This window comes from Nycticebus coucang, chromosome 5 (genome assembly GCF_027406575.1).
Source record: "Nycticebus coucang isolate mNycCou1 chromosome 5, mNycCou1.pri, whole genome shotgun sequence".
NCBI lineage: Eukaryota > Metazoa > Chordata > Mammalia > Primates > Lorisidae > Nycticebus > Nycticebus coucang.
Window position 1 is genome coordinate 23,019,499 of NC_069784.1, and position 16,634 is coordinate 23,036,132.

At 38.1% G+C, this 16,634-nt stretch overlaps 1 protein-coding gene across 1 annotated transcript in view; it reads left to right on the plus strand.

Annotated features, from left to right (window-relative positions):
• Positions 1-16,634, plus strand: part of BRDT (bromodomain testis associated) — a 56,607-nt gene that overhangs the window by 10,522 nt on the left and 29,451 nt on the right. The window contains exons 4-11 of the mRNA XM_053590554.1: positions 6,540-6,709; positions 7,335-7,688; positions 9,114-9,242; positions 10,386-10,574; positions 11,477-11,649; positions 11,729-12,018; positions 12,113-12,226; positions 12,302-12,439. Coding sequence (XP_053446529.1) covers positions 6,540-6,709; positions 7,335-7,688; positions 9,114-9,242; positions 10,386-10,574; positions 11,477-11,649; positions 11,729-12,018; positions 12,113-12,226; positions 12,302-12,439 — 1,557 coding nt within the window. The remainder of the gene's footprint in view (positions 1-6,539; positions 6,710-7,334; positions 7,689-9,113; positions 9,243-10,385; positions 10,575-11,476; positions 11,650-11,728; positions 12,019-12,112; positions 12,227-12,301; positions 12,440-16,634) is intronic.

The following is a 16,634-nucleotide window of genomic DNA, read 5'->3' on the forward strand; positions in this document are numbered from 1 at the left end:
ACAGAGTCTTACTTTGCCACCCTTGGTAGAGTGCTGTGGCATCATAGCTCACAGCAACCTCCAGCTCTTGAGCTTAGGTGATTCTCTTGTCTCAGACTCCTGAGTAGCTGGGACTATAGGCACCTGCCACAACGCCCGGTTATTTTTTTGTTGTTGCAGTTTGGCCAGGGCCAGGTTCAAACCTGCCACCTTTGGTATATAGGGCCGACGCCCTTACTCACTGAGCCACAGGTGCCACCCAACAGAGTGAAATTCTATCTAACAAAGAAATGAAATAGATATTCTTTTATTAAATTCCATCTGTGTGTTATTTTCCAAATTTGTATTTTTTTTCTTTTTGAGACAGAGTCTCACTTTGTCACCCTTACTAGAGTGCTGTGGCATCACAGCTCACAACAACCTTTAATTTCTGGGCTTAGGTGATTCCCTTGTCTCAGCCTCCCAAGTAGCTGAGAGTATAGGCACCTGCCACAACACCTGGCTATTTATTGTTGTAGTTTGGCCGGGGCCAGGTTCGAACCTGTCACCCTTAGTATATGGGGCTGGCACCCTACCCACTGAGCCACAGGTGCTGCCCCAAATTTGTATTTCTAATAAAGTCTTCTCCTTTGAGAAACAAATTGTTCAAGCCACTCAACATCTTCACTTAAAAGAATTTTTTTTTTGTTTTTTGAGACAGAGTCTCACTATGTTGCCCTCATCACAGCTCACAGCAGCCTCTAACTCCTGGGCCTAAGCGATTCTCCTGCGTCAGCCTCCAGAGTAGCTGGGACTACAGGCGCCCACCACAATACCCGGCTATTTTTTTGTTGCAGTTGTCATTATTGTCTGGCAGGCTGGGGCTGGGTTTGAACCTACTAGCTCCAGTATATGTGGCTGGTGCCCTAGCTGCTGAGCTACAGGCACCAAGCCCACTTTGAAATGTTTTTTTTTTTTTTTTGTTTTGTTTTGTTTTGTTTTTTAATTTTAGAGACAGTTTCACTTTATCGCCCTCGGTAGAGTGCGGTGGCATTACAGGTCACAGCAACCTCCAACTCCTGAGCTTAGGCGATTCTCTTGCCTCAGCCTCCCAAGTAGCTGTGTCTACAGGTGCCCGCCATGATGCCTGGCTATTATTTTGTTGTTGCAGTTTGGCCAGGGCCGGGTTCGAACCCAGCACCCTTTGTATATGGGCAGATGCCCTACCCACTGAGCCACAGGCGCTGCCCCACTTTGAAGTCTTATACACATCTCACACTTAAAATGCTCAGAGTTAAATACTAATCTTCCCATAATAGAAAATGATATATACATACATACAGTTGTTTAAGCCAGAAATCTAGAAGTTATCCTTGATTCCTTTCTTGCTTTAATTCTTTCTCATGCATTCTGTTCATTAGTAAGTCATTTGGACACAGCAGATTTCCAAATTTCTCTTTAGCTATCCTAGTTTAAGCTTCCATTTTCTTAATCCTAGTTATCCTGATTATGATATCTGGTCTATCTTTTACATAATAGCAAACATGGTCTTCTAGAAACAAACTAGAAGATGTCATTTACCTGTTAAAACATACCTTTGGCTGGTCATGGAAGAATGAAACTTAAATTTAATACCGTGGCCCTTTGTGATCTGGGCCTTGCCCAATTTTCCATTCTTATTCTGGGCTATTTTCCCTCTCACTGAGATTTTCCCCACTGATTGTTTTGGAATACATTTTTACTGCTACCTTCTCTCTACTTTATACCCAGTTCCCCTGCCTGGCTACTTCTTACCTTTACAGTGGTGTCTTTTTTTTTTTTTTTTTGTAGAGACAGAGTCTCACTTTATGGCCCTCGGTAGAGTGCCATGGCCTCACACAGCTCACAGCAACCTCCAACTCCTGGGCTTAAGCGATTCTCTTGCCTCAGCCTCCCGAGTAGCTGGGACTACAGGCGGCCGTCACAACGCCCGGCTATTTTTTGGTTGCAGTTTGGCCGGGGCCGGGTTTGAACCCGCCACCCTCGGTATATGGGGCCGGCGCCCTACCGACTGAGCCACAGGCGCCGCCCTACAGTGGTGTCTTAATTGTCACCTTTCCAGAGGCCTTCCTTGGCTACTTTCTCCATAGTTGGTTCTGCCATAATTTAGTTAGCACCGTATTCATTTGCTTCCTAAAATTTAGTATCACTTGTAATCAATTTGATAAATTATGTTTTCTCCGTTTTTTACACCAGACAGAAAGTTCCACAGGGCAGAGACCCTGTCATGTTCTTTATCATGCTTTGGCACTCACAACATAATAGGCATGCAATGAATGTTTATTGTCTTCCTCTTATGTACCAAGTACTGAATTAGGCACAAGTAATATAGAGGTGTTCTAACAAAGTCCTTTTACTCAAAGAACAACAGAATATCAAAGAATGCGAGGTTATCTGAATCTATTGGATTCGTAAGATTTAGTAGAACACATATTAAGGAAGATTAACCCTATCTTAAAATACATTCAAATCTATTTATTTTTTCTTTTTTCATTTTTTTTTTTTTTAAAGGGATGGGTTCTTACACTGTCACCTAGGCTGGAGGGCAGTGATGTGATCATAGCTCACTGCAGTCTCAACCTCCTGGGCTCAAGCAATCCTCCTCTCCTCTCCCAGTAGCTGGGACTATAGGTGCATGCCACCACACCCAGCTAGTTTTTTTTTTTTTTTTTACTCTTTGTAGAAATGGGGTCTTGCTTTGTTGCTCAGGCTTGTCTCAAACTCCTAGCCTTTAGTGATCCTCCCACCTCAGCCTCCTGAGTAGCTGGGATTACAGGTGTGAGTCACCACAGTCAGCTAAATACACTGAAATTTAGTTTCTGAGTTTGTTTAGCAAGAATTGGAGAGCCAAGGATGACTATATGGTATATAAGGGCTGCCCAGAAAAGCTGCCCATGTGTGTCACTATTTTTCATGTTATGTGACTGGATCATTTCTGGACAGCCCTCATATATCAAATGTGATAATGGCGTGGAAAAAATAGAGCAGAATTAAGAGAGGGAGATGATGGGAAGGTTGGGTAGAGGGAAAAGATTATTTTTTATACAAGGTAGTTGAGAAGGTGACATTTGAGTAAAGGCCTAAAGGAAATGTTGGAATGAGACATCAATGTACCTTTTAGGTAAAGTGAATAGTCTTCTGCTTACCAAATTTGACGACAGAGGCAAGTGAAACAAGGGAGGTGGGAAGTAATAGGGACTGACGTTGGAAGGAGGGTAGAGGTTGGGGAAGAGCATGCAGATCATATACATCCTACAATCCATTTTGAGGACTTTCGTTTTTACTTACAAGACAAGACAGAAAGCGGGGGGGAAACTCTTGATGATATCAGCCTGGGGAAAGATTTTATGAAGTCTTCATTGGCACTTGCAACAACAAAAATAAACAAAGGGGACTTAATGAAGCTAAAAAACTTTTGCACGACTAAGGACACAATAATTAAAGCAAACAGACAGCCTTCAGAATAGGAAAAGATATTTACATGTTATAGATATGATAAAGGGTTGATAACCTGAATCTACAGAGAACTCAGATTAATCTACAACAAAAAAGCAAACCCATTTATTACTTGGCAAGAGATATGAACAGAACTTTCTCCGAAGACGGACAGGTGGCCAACAAACACGTGAAAAAAATGTTCATTGTGCCTAATTATCAGAGAAATGCAAATCAAAACCACCTTGAGATATCACTTAACCCTAGTGAGAACAGCCCACATGACAAAGTCCCAATGCTACAGATGCTGGTGAGGATGTGGAGAAGAAGGAACACTTTTACACTGTTGGTAGGATTGCAAACTAATGCAGCCTGTTTGGAAAGAAGTACGGAGAATCCACAAAAAACTAAAAGCAAACCTTCCACTTGATCCCACAGTCTCAATACTAGATATCTACCCAGAAGAAAATAAACCATTTTTCCTTAAGGACATATGCACTAGAATGTTTATCACAGCTCAATTCACAATCACCAAGATGTGGAATCAACCCAAGTTCCCATTAACCCAGGAATGGATTAATAAACTGTGATGTATGTCTACCATGGAATACTATTTAGCTGTGAAAAAGTGGAGACTTTACATCTTTTATATCGACCTGGATGGAATTGGAGAACAGTCTACTTAGTAAAGTATCACAAGAACGGAAAAGCAAGTTTTCCAATGTACTCAACACTAATATGAAACTAGTAGATGAACAAATACCTACTCACATAAGTGAATTACATAATTAAACTCAAATGGGGGAGAAGAAAGAGAGGAAGAGGTGGGGATTGGTGTGTTGTCACCTAATGGGAACACTGTAAGGGTATGTGGCACACCTGGGTGTGGGGCATGACTACAACTTGGACTCCACCTAACAAATACCAATAATGTAACCTAATCGTCTGTACCCTCATATTAATCTGAAATTACAAAAAAGGTTAGAAGCCATTGGAGTGAATTGAACAGAAGTGTCAGGATCTGATAATGAGTTTTCAAAGATGACTTTGAGGACAGACTAGGGCATAAAAGCAGAAGGTAGACCTGTTAGGATGTTACTACAGTAAAGAAGTTAAGACACCACCACTAAGACCAGTGGTTCTCAACCTTCCTAAGGCCATGACCCTTTAATACAGTTCCTCATGTTGTGGTGAGCCCCCAACCATAAAATGATTTTCGTTGCTACTTCATAACTATAATTTTGCTACTTTTATGAATCGTAATGTAAATATCTGATATGCAGGATGTATTTTCATTGTTACAAGGGGGTCGCAACCCACAGGTTGAGAACCGCTAATTAAGATGATGCTTTGGACCAGGTGATTACCACTTGTAAGAAGTGGTTAAATTCTGGTCCTGAAAATAGAGGTAATAGGGTTTGCTGGGAGGCTGGATATTGTGTTAGAGAGTGGAGTCAAAGATGATTCCAAGGGATTTTTTTTTTCCTTAGCAATTAGAAGAATGGAATTTCCTTGGTGGAAGGATAGACCTTCATAATAAGAGATTTCAGAATGATGTGATCCAAGTATCTTTTTTTTTTTAAACCAACTTAGTGATTTTTATCGATAGGCGACGACTTTATACTCCTAGGTATCACTACACTGTGTACAGTTAGGGATGCAGCATCGTAGAAGAGCAGACAGCAGAGTTAACAGAGACGCAGGAAAGACCAGTCTTCACCACGGTGCCCACTGCCCACTTCTCATCATGTACACACAGAAGCACGAATGCAATTTGAAATCTCTTAATGTCAATAAAGATACAATCACCCATCTGTGGAGACTAACATTGTAACTCCAAATATTTGTGAACCAGATATCTTATTCTCTAGGAACACATAGTGTAGATAAAAATGCACAACTGTTCTTGTAGCAGAATAGTCTGAGGAGGTGTTGATAAGGAGAGTCATGTTCCTATCTTCTGTTCTCTGGATGATCTGTAACAATTATGAGGTCCTTGGATATTGATGCAGAGCACTCTGAAGACCTCCATGGTTCTGTATGGTTTGTCTTCAGGGTCTCTGAAATTTTTGCTCATTTTCACAGCTACTTGAAACTAACCACAGAGCTCTAGTACTAGTCTTAGTTTAAGCCAGCCATGCTGTTGAGGAAAACTGACAAACATGTCATTAACAAGTTTTGAAGTTTCCATTGTAACAAGATGTGTATTACAATTTTTAATAAGCTGTCAAAATAAGAATGTCATTACTCATAAAAATAAGTTTTGTTTTGGGGGGAAATACTCATTGGGATGGTCTTTAGTGGTGCTTAGTAAATCAGATGTTTAGGCTCGGTGCCTGTAGCTCAGTGGCTAGGGCTCCAGCCACGTCCACCGGAGCTGGCGGGTTCAAATGCAGTCCTAGCCCTAAACAACAATGACAACTACAACCAAAAAAATAGCCGGGTGTTGTGGTGGGTGCCTGTAGTCCCAGCTACTTGGGAGGCTGAGCAAGAGAGTCGTTTAAGCCCAAAAGTTGGAGATTGCTGTGAGCTGTGATGCCATAGCACTCTACCCAGGGCAACAGTTGGAACTTTGTCTCAAAAAAAAAAAAAAAATCAGTTGTTTAAAAATTAAATATATTTTATAATATTAAGAAGCTTCTCTTATTATAACTAAATTGGTCTAATTGTTTGGGGTTTTTTTGTATTTTTTGAGACAGAGTCTCACTATATTGCCCTCAGTGGAGTGCTATTGCATCACAGCTCACAGCAACCTGAAACTCTTGGGCTTAAGCAATTCTCTTGCCTCAGCTTCCCAAGTAGCTGGGACTACAGGTGTCCGCCACAACACCCGGCTATTTTTTGTTGCAGCTATCGTTGTTTAGCACGCCCGGGCCAGGTTCGAACCCACTTGCCTTGGTGTATATGGCTGGCGCCCTAACCACTGAGATACAGGCGCCAAGCCTAAATTGGTCTAATTGTTCATGACAGTGTGTGGGAAGATTTCAAAGAAGAATGAGTGCTTATGGTACTAGAAAGCTGAATTTAAATAGAATGCTGGGAGAGAAAATGGTGTTTTATTCTGTACTCACTCAAATATTTGATGACTCTGGTTCATACTTTACTAGGCGCTCAACACAATGAAACAGTTTCTTCTGTTAAAGAAAAACCATCCCCCAAAGCAACAGACAAGATATTGAAGCAGCAAGCAACTCCTGTGTTTCCTGAGGCACCTGTTTCTCCTTTAAATGGGGCACAAGGAGCTCCAGTCAACTCTAGCTCACAAACTATAGCCCAAGTAAGTTTGTTGTTTTAAAATCATTGGTTTCCGAAATATTTCAACATGGATGAAATTGGATGTTGTGGTTTTTGCCTTTTTTTCAGTTGTTGATATGAAAATGGGTCTTCAACATATAGCAATCTTAAGTCACACTATTTCTGCCTCTATACATTTTATGAACAGAGACATAGGAGGCTAGACAAATTTTAGAGGTTTCTTAGATTCTCAGTAGAAGTTGAATTGTCTTAGTATCATGATAGCGTTAACAGTTGGAAATTGTCCACCTACCTATTTTTCTTTTTAAAATTGTATACACTAGGAATTCAGAAATGTGTTTTTTTGCATGACCGACCATTACTTTGATTTTTCTGCCTTTCATTCATCTTAAGGGTTTTCAAGACATTCTTGAAGTGTGGTAAGAAAATTTTATTATTTATTTTGCCTATAACAGGAAATGAACCTTTACTACTGTTTAATTCATAGATTGATTGAAAACAGTTATGTGTAAATTATCTGTGTAAAGACTTCTGATGCTACAATTATTCCATTTTTTAATGGATAAGAGTAATGATCAAATAATTTGAAAACTATTGCTCTGAATATCACCTTAAATGTGGTTTTTTGTTGAATTGTTTTGTTTTAGGTTACAAGGGGTGTGAAGAGGAAAGCAGATACAACAACTCCCATGACGTCAGTGGTTAAAGCAAATTGCGAATCTTCTCCAACACTCACAGAAAAACAATCAGCAAAAATGCCACCAATAAAAGAAAATGTGCAGAAGAATGTTTTGCCTGATTCTCAGCAACAATATAATGTTGGAAAGAATGTTAAAGTAACTGAACAATTAAGGCACTGCAGTGAGATTCTTAAAGAAATGCTTGCAAAGAAACACTTTTCGTATGCATGGCCCTTTTATAATCCTGTTGACGTCAGTGCTTTGGGACTCCATAACTACTATGACATTGTCAAACATCCGATGGATCTTGGAACTATTAAGGTAAATTTTGCCTTAATAAGAGGAACTTCTCATGAAAGTAATTCATTGCAAAGAAATTTTAAAGTCCAGGAAAAGATGAAGGAATTTAAAATCAGCATTTATACCACTTGGAGTTAATCATTGGGACATTTTAAAAATGTCTTTCTGTTTTCTTCTACTTAAACACATCTACATTTCTATACCACAGTATTTGAGTTACATAGAATACCATACTTAGGCCAGCTTGAAACACATGAAGAACACGAAGGAGTAACTGGGGAACAATGAAGTGGAAGGAAATCTAGGTCTTCAACAAGAAAGATCATTGCAAAGAGGCCAAGAGCTGCCTTTAAACAAGAAAATAGCTTACTCGTTTTACTTTTATAATGTTTTCTCTAGCAGCAATGTGTAAACTGGTTAGGATATAAACTGGTTAGCATTCCAGTGACTGGAAGATGGCAACTTTAATTTAGTTCTCTGGAATTATTCTCAATTGTCAGTGATTTGATTATGTTTCCTATTTTTGTTCTGCATTTCTTTAATTAAAATCGAGGTCTAGCTAGTCGCAATTGTTTATTGGCCTTTTCTATTTGTTTGTGAATTGCCCAATAATATACACGTTTCGCTCAGCAGTCTATAGGATTTTCTTACTATTAGGAAGCTTCATAAAAAGAAAAACAAATCGCCTACTCTACCTTCATACTTCTAACTACCTTACATGCAGCCATCTAAAAACGTTACTGATGGTCATATCACTCTTCTGCATTTAATGTCTTTCATTGCCAGGAGAATTGCAGTATAAATCTTTTATTTAGATGTTCAGGGTTGATTGGTTGAAGCAGTTATATTTTTATTGGTTTCTTGCCATCAAACTTCCCTAATCAGGATTATATGAAAACACTGTTTTCCTGCTTTTGTCCCTGTTCTTGCTTTACCTGGTATGTCCTTTCTTCTTTTTTTCTAATGTCTGAAAAACATGAAACAATGTAGCAGAATTTTAACATTTGACAAATCTGGATGGTGTATGACTGTTTTTGTTAGGTATTGATCTGTATTTTATAACATAGATAATAATGAAGGTGCTTAAATAATTATTGAATTAAAATATATTGGGCCGGGCGCAGTGGCTCATGCCTGTAATCCTAGCACTCTGGGAGGCTGAGGCAGGTGGATTGCCTGAGCTCACAGATTTGAGACCAGCCTGAGCAAGAGCGAGACCCTGTCTCTTAAAAAAAGAAATAGCTGGGCATTGTGGCTGGCACCTGAGTCCAGCTACATGGGAGGCTGAGGCAAGAGAATTGCTTGAGCCCAAGAGTTTGAGGTTGCTGTGAGCTATGATGTCATAGCACTCTACCGAGGGCAACAAAGTAGGGCTCTGTCTCAAAAAAACAAACAAGCAAAAAAACTAATATTGCTTATGAATCCTGTAGTTTTTCTTTAATTTAGGGGAAAATGGACAACCAAGAATATAAGGATGCATATGAATTTGCTGCTGATGTTAGATTAATGTTTATGAATTGCTACAAATATAATCCTCCAGATCATGAAGTTGTGACAATGGCAAAGATGCTTCAAGTGAGTTATGCTTGTGCTCTGAAAACGTATCTCCTCCGAATATAGTTTAAAATTGTTAGTACTATAACTCAAGAGTAAAGAATAACACCATGCCCCTAAGTAGTATAAAACTGTTTATAAATAATACTTATTTTTTGGAGGCAAAGTCTTGCTCTATCTGGCTAGAGTGCAGTGGCATCATCATAGCTCACTATAACCTGAACTCTTGGGCTCAAGTGATCCTCCTGCCTCAGACTCTTGAGTAGCTGAGACTAACTACAGATGTACAACCACCACACATGGCTAATTTCTCTATGTTTAGTAGAGCCAAGGTCTCACCCGTGCTCTGGCTGGTCTTGAACTCTTATCCTCAAGCAATCTTCCTATGTTGGTATCCCAAAGTGCTAGGATTACAGGCGTGAGCCAGTGCACCTGACCTATAAACAATACTTGTAAAACAGTCATTGGGTTTTTAGATGATTAAATCCTTTAGTAGCAGATCTTTTAACAAAGCTGCCCTGCAAATAGAGGAAACTGGGGAGATATTAATAAAGAGAGGACAGTAGATTCTGAGACAGGGTTGACTAGATCCCATGTTCCACTGGAGGGACAGTCCAAAGACTTGACAGCTGAGCTATTTGGAGATGGTAGAACGATGCAACAACGACAGGGCCCTTGAAAGAAGGTCCTTTATATAACTTGAGAAGTTTAGTTTGTTTAAAAAAAAAAAAAATGGAGTGGGTGGCGCCTGTGGCTCAGTCGGTAAGGCGCCGGCCCCATATACCGAGGGTGGCGGGTTCAAACCCGGCCCCGGCTAAACTGCAACCAAAAAATAGCCGGGCGTTGTGGCGGGCGCCTGTAGTCCCAGCTGCTCGGGAGGCTGAGGCAAGAGAATCACTTAAGCCCAGGAGTTGGAGGTTGCTGTGAGCCGTGTGACGCCATGGCACTCAACCGAGGGCAATAAAGTGAGACTCTGTCTCTACAAAAAAAAAAAACGAGAAAAGTTGAGCAAAGTTTGGCAAATAGGGAAGCATGAGTCTAACTATATTTCTTCTAATGTGTCTGTCTTAAAGGAAAAATACAACTTTTAAATGTACTTTTTACTAAAAGTTGTCATTTAATAAAAAATGCAGAAGCACATAATAGTCTAATTATCCATTTCAGGATGTTTTTGAAATGCATTTTGCCAAGATCCCAGATGAACCTGTTGAGAGTATGGCTGTTTGTTGCATCAAAACAGACTCCACAAAAGCTGTTGGTAAAGAAAGCAGTAGTGAAGCTTCCTCAGAAGGTAACTCTTCCGATGATTCTGAAGATGAACGAGTTCAGCGTCTTGCAAAACTTCAGGAGCAGGTAGTTGATTGTATCAAACACGTTCTGACCTTCTTTCCATAAGCTGATGATCCATTATATAGTCCTTTTGGTAGATTTAAAGCTATTTAAATTTAGATCATTTGGCAACTGTGGCTTTGTTTACTTATTGGCACTTTTGTGATGTTTAATAGTCTTTCCTATTTAAATATCTATATATTGTAAAAGTTTTATTTTAAGAAATTATTATTTATATTCCTAATCATAATTGAGTGGTTGATTCTCACTGATAGGATTTATGACATAATCTGAGTTATTTTATGAATGAAATCTTAACATTTGCTACCTTATATAACATAATATTGACCTGCTCTGAGCTCAAGCCTGAAAAAAGATCAGTTACCAAAACCTTAAGACCACCTGAAAATGTTAATGACTTCTGGTCTGTTTTTAGATAAATATTTAAGTTTATGTGTTGAGCACATAGAGTTTGTAGTTTCATTATAGACCTTTTTAAAGTAATGAATTTGTGAAGTAAGAATCTGAAGGAAATGTAATATGAAATGAATTTCACAAAAGATACTATTGGGCAGTGCCTGTAACTCAGTGGGTAGGGCACTGGCCAGACACACCCAGACTGGTGGGTTTGAACCCAGCCCGGGCCAGCTAAACAACAATGACAACTGTAACAAAAATAGTGGGGCGTTGTGGTCGGTGCCTGTAGTTCCAGCTACTTGGGAGGCTGAGGCAAGAGAATCGCTTAAACCCAAGAGTTAGCAGTTGCTGTGATCTGTGATGCCAAGGCACTCTACCAAGGGCAACATAGAGATACTCTGTCTCAAAAAAAAAAAAAAAAGACACTCTTGGTTTTAGAATGTCTTTTTTTTTTTTCTAGTGTCTTTATTTAGAGCCATGACTGTTTAAATGTATTTTTACTTTACTAGCTTAAAGCTGTTCATCAACAGCTGCAGGTTCTGTCCCAAGTACCTTTCCGTAAGCTAAAGAAAAAGAATGAGAAATCCAAAAAGGAAAAGAAAAAAGAAAAGGTTAATAACAGAGATGAAAATCCAAGGAAGAAGTTTAAGCAAACGAAACCCAAGGAAAAATCCAAGAGCAAGTAAGTATCTTTTATGACAGCTTATTACAATAGTAACATTATCTAAAATAAGTGTGACTAAATTTAATTTTTGTTACAGTCAGTCAAAGAAGAGAAAACAGCAGGTCTTTGCTCTGAAACCCGGAGAGGAAGATAATGCTAAACCTATGAACTATGATGAGAAAAGGCAGTTAAGTTTGGATATAAACAAACTCCCTGGTGATAAACTTGGGCGTGTAGTTCGTATAATACAATCAAGAGAGCCTTCACTGAGAAATTCCAACCCTGATGAGATAGAGATTGACTTTGAAACCCTGAAAGCATCAACACTGAGAGAATTAGAAAAATATGTTGCCGCGTGTTTAAGGAAAAGACCACTAAGACCTCACAGTATGTATTTTGGTAAATTAATAGAGATCAGTCTGGTATTAGTGTCAAGTTTTGGTTATACTCAACTCTTTTTTGTTTCTCCTAAATCACACAGCTAAGAAAACAATGAAGTCCAAAGAAGAACTTCATTCACAGAAAAAACAGGAATTGGAAAAACGGTTGCTGGATGTCAATAATCAGTTAAATTCTAGAAAACGTCAAACTAAACGTAGGTGGCGATTTTTAAACGTTCCCTTGACTATTTCGTTCTCTCGGCATTTTAACGTGCGCCCCTGTTTTGTAGCTGAGAAGACACAGCCGTCCAAAGCGGTGGGCTGCGGTTCCCGGCTGAGCGAGAGCAGCAGCAGCGACTGTAGCTCCTCGGGGTCTGACAGCAGCAGCAGCGACTCCAGCTCTTCCGACAGCAGCGATTCCGAATCAGGTTAGCTGTCCCTCTGTTGGTGGGGACATTCTTTTCTTGCAATATTGAGACGTATTTTGAAGAAATGTTTGTTATATACCTAACATCTATGGTTTGGATATCACAGTTACTATTTTATTTCATGTTGACAATCTTAATTATTTCCCTTAAAAGAGATACTGTATAAAATGAAACTTCGTATTACACATATGTGACTTGTAAGTTTGTAATGTTGAAAATAAGTTCCCTCAAGGTGGGATAGTCTCTTAATAAATAATACCAAATCTTAATACCAGAAAATGTCAGATAATAAAATACTGATCTTCGCTTCTTTTTATAAAATAAAAGATTACACGGGGGTACCTTTCGCTTTACTCTCCGTGGTATATCAGATCATTCTGACGTTGCAAAGTATGTCCTGTTGTGATACTACATTCTGAACTGAACACTTATTTTGAATTAAGAAACCAGTTATCCCCGAAGCAGATTTCATTTCACTTCTCTGATTTTGTTACTGTAGAATATTACTTTCCATCTGTAGAAGAATGTACTTCAAACTCAGGTTATGCTAAAGTACCATGTTATTTCTTATGTATCTATCAATTGTGGCAAGCTTAGGTCATTCATGGGTTTTTTTGTGCTTTGTCCTGAAAGGTTATGTAGTTGACAACTAATCACTGCCACATGGATACTGACCTGATGGTGCTCCATCTTTATTGACCAAAAGGCAAATTCAGAATAGAGCACTTTTGTGTCTAAATTTGGCTTTATTTTAAATTAGATTTTTGTGTGTGTGTGAAATTTGGTTCTCTCTTTAACAAAGCATCCCAGACAGAATTATGGTATCATCAGGAATTCTTACCATTCATGAGAGCATTCCTGTTTCTTAGTCTGGTAGTCAGGGCAGTTAGCTTGTAGTAAGTACATTCTGTTTTACTCTCAGTTCTGTTTAGCTTGCATTTATATTGTGTTGATTGCTGCATTTTGTTCTACATTTCATAAAGTATATAGTGATAAACATTTTTGTAAGAATAAAGAGAATTTTTTCTTTTGTTGTAATTTGTCATACTAGAAAATTTAAAAATTAACTTAGGGCTCTGATTACATAGTATTTCCTTATATTTGACTTCTAAACATAAAACAAGACTGGAAAAAATCCAAGTTGCATTTAGTATTTTAAATTGTAATTAGCATTTGTAATATCACCTAATAAAAGCATTTGTGGCCTACTAAGTTAGAGCACTTTGTCTTTTATTTGTTGGATAAAACTCTTACTGGAACTGTTAGCTTGAATTATCTAATTTTACTAAATGCCTTGAATATTAGAGAAAAAGTGAAAAAGTGCTTATATAGACTTTTTCAATAAAGTAGTTTAATATGAATTATCTGTTTCTGATAGAATATTCCCATATATATTTTGAAGGAAAGAATGTTTATTATCAATTTGTGATCTTCAAATGGTGCAATGTCTATTCTATGTTGTACTGAGTTTCTAGCAGAGTAACTCAGCATCAGAAATCTAATCCTAAAACACTGCTCTGCTCAATTTTTATTTTTATAATCTAATCCTAAAACACTGCTATGCTCAATTTTTATTTTATGACTGACATTCTTGTTTAATGTCATCTTTTTTTAATTTAAAGGAGTTGTTTAAAAAATGATATTGTTAAAATCAGAGTAGCAATTTTTTTTTTTTTTTTTTTTTTTTTTTACCAGTTTTTGGCCAGGGCTGGGTTTGAACCCGCCACCTTCTGGTATATGGGGCTAGCGCCCTACTCCTTTGAGCCACAGGCACCACCCCCACCCAGCCTGGCTAATTTTTTTTGTTGTTGTTGTTGCAGAGTAGCAATTTTTGATGTGTAAAGCTACATTATGGGTAGTATACAGTTTGTGCCACTAAGGTCAATTTGTCTTTTAATCTGATAGTGTGAGTTGTCATTTATCTTTGAAATTTTAGTTGTTTTATGAATATTCAAACCATGTTCTGTTCTTTGTTGGAAAAATAATGTTTGTTATAAGTTGTTAAGTGCAAATCCTAACTTAAGGAGAAAAAAACAATTATATCTTTGTTTAATATAATGGGTAAATGAAGTAATAGGACCTTCTGTCCTAAATATCAACTTCAATTGTATCCATTAAAATATATCAAGGCTCTTCATTTCTAGTGTGTAAGCTGAGAATACTTTTTACTTTCCTGGGAACAACGGTAACAAAAATCATAAAGAAAGAAAGGTACTAGCTCTGCACCTGTAGCTCAAGAGGCTAGGGCGCCAACCACATACATACACTGGAGCTGGTGGGTTTGAGTCCAGCCTGGGCCTGTCAAACAACAGTGACAACTACAACCAAAAAATAGCCGGGCAGTGTGGTGGGTACTTGTGGTCCCAGCTACTTGGGAGGCTGAGGCAAGAGAATCATTTAAGCCCAGGAGTTGGAGGTTGCTGTGAGCTGTGATGCCATGGCACTCTACCCAGAGCAATAGCTTGCGGCTCTGTCTCGGGAAAAAAAATAAAAATAAAGAAACAGATGTACTGTAAATAGTGAAAAATAAGCAAGTCAGACCATGTCAATAATAATAGCAATAGTAAAAATAAGAATGTACCTACTGTGCTTATTTATGCACATGACATTCTCAAGGAACAGTTGACAAATTCTTTGTCAAAGTTTCGGTGGGGGGAATAGGGCTATTTACTAAGAAAATCTAATTTTGTACAAATTAGTTATTCAGCAAAAACTTTATCCAGTGTATCAGTAAAAATTAACTAAAATATATATAATATTTTTATAGCTTTAAAATTAATTATGGTTCAGAACTAATTTGAATATTATGACTTTTAGGACTCTGGTTAATAGACATTTGATTATTTAAGATAAGAGATAATATAATTTTATTTCCTCAAAATTTTAATAGAGGAAACTTCAATGAAAGCTTCTATGATACGTTCTCTTCGGATAGAAGTGTATTGATCTTTAGTAATGTTTTTCTTAATTTAGTTTTTAATACCTGTGTTCCTGGATTTGCTATATGCAATTTCCTTCCTTCCCTTCTTTTCCCTGCCCTGTCCTGCCCTTACCCCTTTTCTTTCTTTCCTCTATTCCTTCCTCCTCTCTCTTTTATTTCTTTCTTTCTTTTATGTTTTTATTAGACAATGTCTCCCTCCTTCTGTTGCCCAGGCTGGGGTGCAGTAGCACTAACTTAGCTCATAATATCCTCAAACTCCTGGGCTCAAGCGATCTTTCTGCCTCAGTCTCTTGAGTAGCAGGACTACAGCAAGGGCAACCAGGCCTGGCTAACTTTTTAAAAATTAGTTTTGGTAGAGACAGGATCTTGAGATGTTGCCCAGGCTGGTCTTGAATTCCTGGCATTAAACAAACCTCCTAAAGTGCTGAGATTACAGGTATGGGCTACTGTGCAATATTCTTAACCACATCACAGTCTCTTAGAATTTTAATTGCCAGGGACAGAGCTCTAATTACTTTTTCTAAATTCCTTAATATTTTTTTTCCATTTATTGAGTCATATACACATAGATCATGAATACATTTATGCATATGTGGGGTACAGTGTGTTGATTTTTTTATACAGTTTGGAGTGCTTACATCAAACTAATTAATACAGCTTTCGCCTCATTTACTTGATTATTGTGTTAAGACATTTATGTTCTACGCTTAACAGATTTGACTTGTACCCTTGCAATACGCTCCATAGGTGGTGTGGTCCTACCGTTTATCCTCCCTCTATCAAACCTCCGCCCTAAATTCCTTAGTATTAATGACCACTTTTTGTGGTTATTTTATAAGTTGGTTTCTCTTTACCACAGTTTATTCTGTTTAGGTGTCACACATGTTTTAAGAGCTCATATATGAAACACATTTATGTGTTATGAGTAGTTTGGGGACTATTATTTCACATTACTTAAATAGATATATTCCATTATTCTAAAACTTCAGTTTATGCACTTTTGAAAAATGCAGACTTAATTCTGCTTTATTAAATAGGATTGAATACATGGTAGATCACTGATTTCCAAGGAAAGTTCTATTTAAAAATCTCAATTCCTAAAATGAAAATGAGAGATTTGTGGGCTAAGAAGCAGTACTTCATTGTAAATTCCTTTTTTTTTGAGACAGAGTCTCATTCTATTGCCCAGGCTAGAGTGCATCAGCTTAGTTCACGCCAACCTCAAACTCCTGGGCTCAAGCAATTCTGCCTCAG